The 9,059-nt window shown below is 45.0% G+C and overlaps 1 protein-coding gene across 1 annotated transcript in view; it reads right to left on the bottom strand.

Moving 5' to 3' along the window:
* EIF2S2 (eukaryotic translation initiation factor 2, subunit 2 beta, 38kDa) overlaps positions 1–8,380 on the bottom strand; it is a 25,837-nt gene extending 17,457 nt beyond the window's left edge. The window contains exon 1 of the mRNA XM_006860675.1: positions 8,230–8,380. Coding sequence (XP_006860737.1) covers positions 8,230–8,244 — 15 coding nt within the window. The 5' untranslated portion in view covers positions 8,245–8,380. The remainder of the gene's footprint in view (positions 1–8,229) is intronic.
* Positions 8,381–9,059: the final 679 nt, after the last annotated feature.

The following is a 9,059-nucleotide window of genomic DNA, read 5'->3' as shown; positions in this document are numbered from 1 at the left end:
GATAGTTTACATGGGAGAACACTGGTTTTACATTCATTCTATCGTATGTATATCGTTTCATTGCCATGGTTACAATCCCTTCCATGCATCATCAACCAACCAGAGTATACCCTGCAAGCCTGCCCCCTCCACCCCCCAGACTTCAGCACACAGTTGCTCTCCCTCTCTGGATCCAAAGTCCCCAGCTGCTCCATCGCTCCACATCATCGTCTCTGCCTCCATCTCAGGCACCACTGCTTCTCTGGGTAGGGTCCCGCTCTCGGCTCTTCTCTGTTGATGGTCCTAGGGACCTCCGCTCCTAGACTAGAAAGTTAATCACTCCGTTCCTTGCTATAAAATGTCTACCTTTACATTTCCAACCCTCACACAATCAGTCCTGATAGCAATTATTCACTATTGTATCACAAGATGCTTGGCTGTCTTTTGAATCTTGGTTTCCCTGGCATACTATTATAAAATAGACAAAGCATGTAAGTCCATCTTCTGCCTCTAACTGATTGGAATATATGAAATGGGGTTACAACATGCCCACTGAAGGAGGCTTCCTGTGGAGCCTCTGCATTACATAAGACCACAGGTGGAATCCTGAACAGCATCCAGAATCTTCAGAGGAGGCAAATTTCTATTTGAAAGAACAAGCAGACCAGCCTGGAGTGGCTAGAACAGAAGATACTTCTTGAAAGATAGACCGACAGGAAAAATACAAAATATAGGCAGACCAAGTGATTACTACAAGAACAAGCAAGTTGCTAACCCAGGGGACATCAAGGCAAGTGGTCGGGTCCCCTCAGAGCAAACCTCCTTCCAAACTAAGACTCAATGGGAATACACGCTCTGATTGATGACCACGTTCGTCACCGATGAGGGGAAGTGAGGAAAAAACAGCAGTGAATCTGGAAGCTAAGCCCTACAACGTTCAATAGACTCCTGTGAACCCAGGTAGAGACTTGGTTGGCCAGCAGTGTGGCATGACCTGGTGGGGGACTCTTGGGCCCAGAGCCAGTGACACAGCCACAGAGGACTAGAGTGGAGAGTGAAGCGTCCAGCTGATAAGAAGAGAGGGTATATGCACAAGAACACCCACACTACACTTGCAGATAATACCCACTTGACCTGGCTTCAATGACTGGATGATCAGAGCTCAACTAGAAGAAGAAAGAAGAAGAAAAAAAGAGTAATCTGATACAATTTGATGAACCTGTCCTACACCTCTGGATGCAGTAGCTCAAAAGTGAGAACAAATCTTTACAGCGAGGATCATTCCCACCCCATCCATACACAGAGCAGACAGGGATGGGCAACTTAGACATTGGCTACCCAAAATGGGAGGGCTTCAAAGGCAAAAAGTGACTGGCTTACAAGCTTTCAAGAGGGAATCTAGATTCAGAGGACGTGGAGGAAGGTAGAATCGACACCGAGTAGTATCCAATCTGTCTAGGCAGGGCTGATGAAAGGAAATGCAGACAGGTCTATTGTGGTACAACAGTGAATAATTGTTATCAGGACTGATTGTGAGGGTTGAAAATGTAAAGGTAGACTTTTTGTTGCAAGGAGGGGAGTGATTAACTTTGTAGTCTAGGAGAGGAGGGACTATGAAGGGAAACAGCGAAGAGCGGAGAGTGGGACCCGACCCAGAGAAGCAGTGACGCCAGAGATGGAGGCAGAGACGATGATGTGGACAGATGGAGCAGGGCTGGGGCCCAGACAGACAGGGGCTGTGTGCTGACAACTGGGAGCAGGCTTGCAGGGCATACCCTGTGGCTGGTTGATGCATTGTAACCATGGCAATGAAACGATATATGATAGGATGAATGTAAAACTAATGTCCTCCCAGGTAAACTATCACATAATTCACAATAAAACATTAAAAAAAAAGCAGTGCTTACCCTACAGCGCCACACCAAATACCAAATAAGGTACCAAAAGATTTTACACCCCCTAATAAAACTGTCCATTCAACTTTAAGCATGCTATTAAACCTCCAGGTTTGTGTGTCTGAAATGTGTACACATGCCTTTGAATTTTTAAATTATAAATACAGTAATTCACATTTAGTTTCATGAGCAAATGTGGACTTCATGAACAGATCATAAAACTTGGTGAAGCAACGTTAGCAAGCCCTTCACATAATTTGGGATGAGGAACCCAAATTGTGGATGTTTTATTCAGTTGGTAACCCAGAGTTAATATGCCATGAGACTTGACCTGATTTCAGTCCTGGTGTGTCACTACAGGATAAGCACTGAACTGTTAACCACAAGGTCGGCAGTTCAAACCAGCAGATCCTCCTTGGAAATCCTATACAGAATCCTAAGTGACTGTACAGCATCTATCAGCAAAGCCTTTCTCAGCCATAGTGGTGGGTTACAGGTGAGCAGAATCTTAAATGTACCTGGGCCTCCACTTCTACATTAACTTGACAGTGACAGGAGAAAAGAGCCTAAATTTTTCTTTGATAAATAGCTTCTGTGGTCAAATCCAAGTAAACAAGCAAATCTCTGAGTAAGAGTAAATTTTTATTCTTTTTGTTTCTGAAACATTAAAAGTTCTCTTATTTTATGTAATATCTACTATAGAAAAAGTGACAAAACTATAACTTGTAAATTTACCTGTTTGCACTAATCACTTGGAAAAAAACACAGATAAAGTTCTTTTAGACATAACAGTTTACACATATACAGCAGAAGTTAGGTAGAGTAGAAACAGTGAAGATTTTGAAGTCAATTGATCTAAGAACTTTTTTCCTGAATCCCTTCTGTTACCAGTCTTAAATTCTGGTTTTTGCCCAATGCTGCATGCAGTGTAGTGTGAAGTGTTCAAGAGCACAGGTTCCAAAGGCCAATGGACTGGATTCAAATCTCGACTCTGTGAGTACTCCAAGTAAGCGCATTTGGAGAGCACCAGCAGAACCAATACTGACCACAAAAGGTTACAGCAGAATTAAATGAGTAAATGTAAATCATTTGGCATAATACCCACATAAGTATCAATGTTGCTGTCAAGTGCCGTTGACGCCGGTTCTGACTCAGGATTTCTGAAAAGCAGCTGGTGAGTTTTGAACCACCGACCCTACAGTACAAATGACCATGTGGGTCCAGTGCATTATCTCACAGCGCCACACCAGAACTCCAAGTACTCAGTAAGTGTTAGAAATTATTATAATTTATATAATGCAGTACAGTTCACAAACAAGGTCTCTGATTCGTATCACTGAAATTTCATAAACTCAGATGATATAATTTTTTGAAGACTTCTGAAACTCTTTAAAAATTCCCCAAGTTGATTCTAATTAACTCAAATTTATATATATCTTAAGTATATTAAGAGAATTCTGTATACTGAAAATAAACTATTATCTATACTATACTATCTAGAGTCCTGTGTGGCACTGTGGGTTAATGCACCAGATTGCAAAGCCGGTGCATTGAACTGCAAGGTCGGTGGTTCAAGCTCACCAGATGTTCCTCAGAAACCCTATACAGGGTCACTATGGGTCAGAATTGACTCGACAGCACTTAACAATACTATACTATGGGGAGGTCCTGGTGTGGTGCATTGGATAAGCACTCAACCTCAAGGTCAGTTTGAACTGCAAGGTCAGCAGTTCAAAATCACCAGCCACTCCTTGGAAACCCCTATACAGGGTTGCTATGAGTCGGAACCCACCCAACAGCACTTAACACCAATATACTATGGAGTCCTGGTGTAGCATTGTGGGTTTATGTGCTGGTTTGAATCGTTAAGGTCGGTGGTTCAAGCTCACCAGCCATTCCTTGGAACCCTATACAGGGTTGCTATGGGTAGGAACCAACTCGACGGCACTTAACAACAACAGACTATATATACTATACTATACTATACTATAGGGACTCCTGATGCAGAGCTGTAGGATCAGCACTGGACTGCGAACCACAAGGTCAGCAGTTCAAACCCAGCAGCAGTTCCTTGGAAACCCTATTCAGGGTCATTATGAGTCAGAACCAACTCGATGACACTTAACAACAAATACTACACTATTGTCAGTTTGAGAATAAAGGTGTGCCTGGCCCAAGTCATGGTATTTTCAATAACCTCACATAAATATGAAAGTTGGACAAGACGACAGTAGAAGAATTGATGCATTTTAGTAATGGTGTTTGGAGGAGAATATCAAAAGTACCATGGACCACTAAAAGAACAAACAAATCTGTGTTGGAAAAAGTACAGCAAGAATGCTGCTTAGGGAGACTGTAACCACAGCAATGAAATGATGGATTAAAGCTGATGTTCTCCTATGTAAACTATCACTCAATTCACAATAAAAACTTATTGGGAGGAACCCGTCCCTGGAAAAGGACATCATGCTTAGCAGAGTGGAGGTCAGCAAAAAAGAGGATTGGTCAAGTGGCAGCAGCAATAGGCTCAAGCATAGCAATAACTGTGGGGCTGGCCCAGGACCAGGCAGTGTTTTGTTCTGTTATGCATAAGGTCGCTATGAGTTGGTACTGACTTGACAGCACCTAACAATACTAAGGTAGGGTTGTTATTTTTCTCCAATTCAGAAGTACATTCTGCAAGGAATTAAAGTTTTATTTAGTTATTCTCTTGTACTTGTTCAAGACGTGGCGCTGTGGGCTAATGTATCAGACGGCAAAGTCATTTGAACTACAAGGTTGGTGGTTCAAGCTTACCAGTTGCTCCTTAGAAACCCTATACAGGATCGCTATGGATCGTAATTGACTCGACGGCACTTAACAACTTGTTCAAGAATGCAACTGAGATGCAGTCAATCTGAAGAACATTATCTGGCAAACTTAAAGATACAAGAGCCAGGAGAAAGGAGTCCCTTTGGGCCTTGGAGCGCTGCAATCTGATCCAGGGAGGCAGCTACAGTTTATCTTCATTCCTTAAGTAGGAAGACGTCGCAAACGAACAGACTGCACTCCAAGTACTATAAATTCCGTTGTATGGCAGCGTTTGCTATTTATTTATTGTATTTTTCAAGCATCAAATTCCCTGGAATATTAATTGCCTTTTAATTATTATTTAGAAGTTACACCAAAGACGGGAAGGATCCTGAAATCAGAGGGGGCAGCCTTTTAACTGCCTCTTTTGTTCCCATGAAAAACATTATTCAGGGAGTTTGGTTTTAGCCTAGTAAAGAGTAGTAAACATGCCAAATCCATATACTGAAATAACAGTTGTCTCAATTAAACTTTCTCTGAAAAGAAGTTTTCTCACAAAACTGTTTGAAGAATCCTTCTCATACTCACCATCTTATTTTATTCACACCAATCTTGCAAAGCAGTTTAAAAATAAGGAAACCAATGAAAATAAAGGTCCTGAAGCCATCCAAAGGTGATGCAAGGCTGTGCCAGGCTTGTCTTAAAACACAAAAACAACTTTCTGACCATATCAACTGCCTATGTTCCCAAGCCTAACCTAATACGGAGTCCTGCCTGGTATACAGCTGTAGGATAAGCACTCGACCACAAGGTCAGTTTGCATTGCAGCAATGCAGTTCAAATTCACCAGCTGCTCCTCAGAAACCCTATTACAGGGTCGCTATGAATCGGAAGCCACTCGATAGCACTTAACAGCAACGTTCCCAATATTTTATGAGATTTGTTTAAACCTAGTTGCAGACAGTACACTTCACTTCAGCCTTATTTTTAAAGTCTATTAACAAAGCCTTCAAACATTTCTATCTTCTGCTTCTGTTGGGCTGAAGATGAGGAAAAAGGATGCCAACAAAAACTGCTCTTATAGACTGAAGTACATCATATTGGATGCTTAATTCCACCACACTTTACCCTAGAAATCCACTATATGGCCACACCACAGCAAGAAGGTGGGTCTAAGTTTAAAAAGAACCCAGAGAAACAAGTCTCCTTTTAAGAATGGCACATTTTTTCTTAAAATGTTGCAACAATAGTGTTGCCATTCCTGGGTGACGTGATTCTGGGAGGTTTTATTTCCCTCTGTATTCTTCTGTCATATAAACTTTAAATACCACACATTTCACCCCCTCATTCATTTATAAAGCACCTGTACTATACTCATAAAGCCATTTGGTGTGAAAATCCAACATTCTAATCCCAGTTAGATTAGAATTTGCTGTTAATTTGATGTGTGATCTTGGGCAAATTCACTGACCTGGGCCCTAGATTTGTGTGTCTTAAACTTTACTGCTAGACTGGTTGTGAGTCTGGCTGCTAATCTCCCGGTCAGCAGTTCGAAACCACCAGCGGTTCCATGGGAGAAAGATGAGGCTTTCCACTCCCGTAAAGATTTACAGCCTCAGAAACCCTATACAGGGTTGATAAAAATCAGAATCAACTCCACAGCACATAACCACCACCAAGGAACTCTGGTAGCACAGTGGTTACAAGTGGGGCTGCTAACCTCAAGGCCAGCAGTTAGAAACTACCAACCACTCCACAGGAGAAAAGGTGAGGCTTTGTGCACCCATAAAGATTTACAGTCCTGGAAACCCTATGCAGGGTGGCTATTGAGTCAGAGTGGCTCCAGGGCACACCACCCCCATCAGACCTGAGAAGTGCCAAGCTGCTCTGATACTTTAGAAGCTCCATGCTATTCTGCCAATTCTGCTTGTCCAAAATCCTGCCCACCCTTCCATGAAGCATTTATATTCCACTTCCAAGCATTTATATTCCACTTCCTTCGAAATCTGAGCCCCTACTGTTAGAAATGATCCCTCTTCAGCTCCCCAAATTGCTGTGTTTGGCCTTATTTCTATCTCGTGGCAAGTAGTCCTTTCTACCTTGGATTGCAGCAGTCTCTTATCTTCCTTACTGCAGTGTAAGGTCTACCATGAACTTCAATGGAGAACCACCTTCAGACTATTTCTACCTTATGCTAGTGAGTCTCCTATAATCACCTATATGAAGACATTATATAGATACGGAATTCTACTACTGGCTCAGCCACTTAGTACTTCAAGTTAGCCTTCAAAGAACTCTCTCAGCCTCGCTTTTCTCTAAAACGGGCCTAACAACAACAATACCTATATTACAAGGTTATTGTAGAAGTCCAGGTGTGGCACTGCAGGATAAGCACTGGACTGCTGCTAACTGAAAGATCGGCAGTTCAAACCCACCAGCCGCTCCTCAGAAACCTCATACAGAGAGTCTCTCTGAGTCGGAACTGGCTCGACAGCACTGACCAAGGTTACTGTAAAAACCAAATTCCATAACTCTGCCCTCAAAGACCTCAGGAACTTCCCACTACCTTCTTTTTCAATCTTCGCTCATAACTTTAAGCCAATTGGAGAATGCTCCACTTCCGGTGAACACACTTCCTTGCCTTTCCAAACCACCCCGCCGAACGGCCAACCTCAGGAGCCATCTCTCTAGGAAGGCTCCACTTCTTCCTAGAGCCCCCTCCTCAGGGTCTACAGATCCTGTCAAGGGCGCAAGCAGTTTATTACAACGGCTTCAGCTTTTTGTTGGTAGATGGGCCCTCGCCCCTAAGGGGCGGCTCTTCCCCCACTATTAATACCTACGGAGAACATTTAAAAGTCCGGTCTTATTTTCAAATTGCTTGATTTTACATAAACTGGAATGAATCTGGCATAAAGGGCTGTGGGAAATTCGCGAGGAACAATCACGATGGCAGGAAAAGATCCTGCCAGCTCTGAAGCCAACTTCCCGCTCTCGCCGCCGTGAGCTCCGATAAGGGAAACTCCCGAACTCCCCGCCCAGAAACTTTCCTGCGGCTTTGATGCTGAGAGATCTCTTGTCTAAACTCCCTTTTCCCTATCTAAGAAACAGTGCGAGATGAGAACTAAAGCAGGATGCCGGCCCGGGCAAGATAATCTACAAAGTTGTTTTTTCAAACGAGGGTTCTCTCCTGAAAGCCGAGAGAAGCTCCTCTCCGCAGCCCCGGCGTTCAGTGAGGAGGTTAGAGTTAAAGGAAGGCAGGGGTCGGCCAGTCCCAAGCTCATTCAGCCGACGTGTAAATCAGGCTTTCAAGCCCCCTTCATGAGAGGGCGGCTCAGCGTGTATTCTCCACTCCGGAAACGCCGGCCTCAGCACCGCCGCCCTGAGGAGAGCAGGGTGCGGCCAAGCCCGCGGTTCCGGAGTCCTCGCCGGCTTTGCCGCTCCGGGCAACCTAGGCCCAGCTGTCCCACATGGCGGCGGTCGGTCGCTAGGCCGCAGGCCCGGTCTCCCACACTGAGATGGGGTCAGCACCCCGCCTCAGTCCTTAGTCCCAGGCTCAGGTCCTCACCTCGTCCCCGGACATGGCTGCGGATCAAGTGGGCTCGGCGCGGACGGGAAGTCACACGGGTCAGTCCCAGGCCTCGGCGGCAGCGCCGGTACTACCGATACCTCTCCCACCACCGCACTAGGCTCTTGCATCAGCGAAAGGGAACGATACCCCGCCCCCTCCTTCTAGCTTTGGAAATGCGCCTGCGCAGAGGTAGCCAAAGCGCAGGCGCACGGCAGAGCCAACTTTGCGCGCTCCGACGGGCTCGAGTTACTAGGCGACGCCGCTGCGCAGGGCGTGCCGGGACTTGTAGTCAGGCACAAGAGGCGGGTCCTTGCACGGCGTTCCACAACTGTGCTTACGCGCCTGTCCCTGTGAGCAGCATCCGGAAAGTTTGCTTTTTTTGTGTGCCTTCCTTCTCCTTTCGTAGTGCTGTAAATCCGCGATGTTTTCCATTGCTTGTAGGGTGAATTCGGGCCATCCCTCCTGGATTTGGGTGGGTAAAATACAGTAGTATGAACTCATTGGGAATTAAGTTTTTATGCTACCTCGGAATCCTTGTACAGGGTCGCTATGAGTCGGAATCGACTCCACGTCACATAACCACCACTACCAACTCAGGTAGCGTAGTGGTTAGAGTTGGGCTGCTAACTTCAAGGTCAGGAGTTCGAAACTACCAGTCTTTCCACAGGAGAAAGATGAAGCTTTCTGCAACTGTAAAGATTTACAGCTTTCGAAACCTATTCAGGGTCGCTGTAAGTCGGAACCGACTCCATGGCCCCTTGCTTCTTTTAGAATCGAGTGCTACATGCCTACTTGTGAGGTCAGAAACCAAAAGCCACCGCCTCCAT

Source organism: Chrysochloris asiatica, unplaced genomic scaffold, assembly GCF_000296735.1.
Source record: "Chrysochloris asiatica unplaced genomic scaffold, ChrAsi1.0 scaffold00039, whole genome shotgun sequence".
In the NCBI taxonomy this organism is placed as follows: Eukaryota; Metazoa; Chordata; class Mammalia; order Afrosoricida; family Chrysochloridae; genus Chrysochloris; species Chrysochloris asiatica.
The sequence above is the reverse complement of the archived record's forward strand: the minus strand, read 5'-3'. Positions and strand labels throughout refer to the sequence as shown.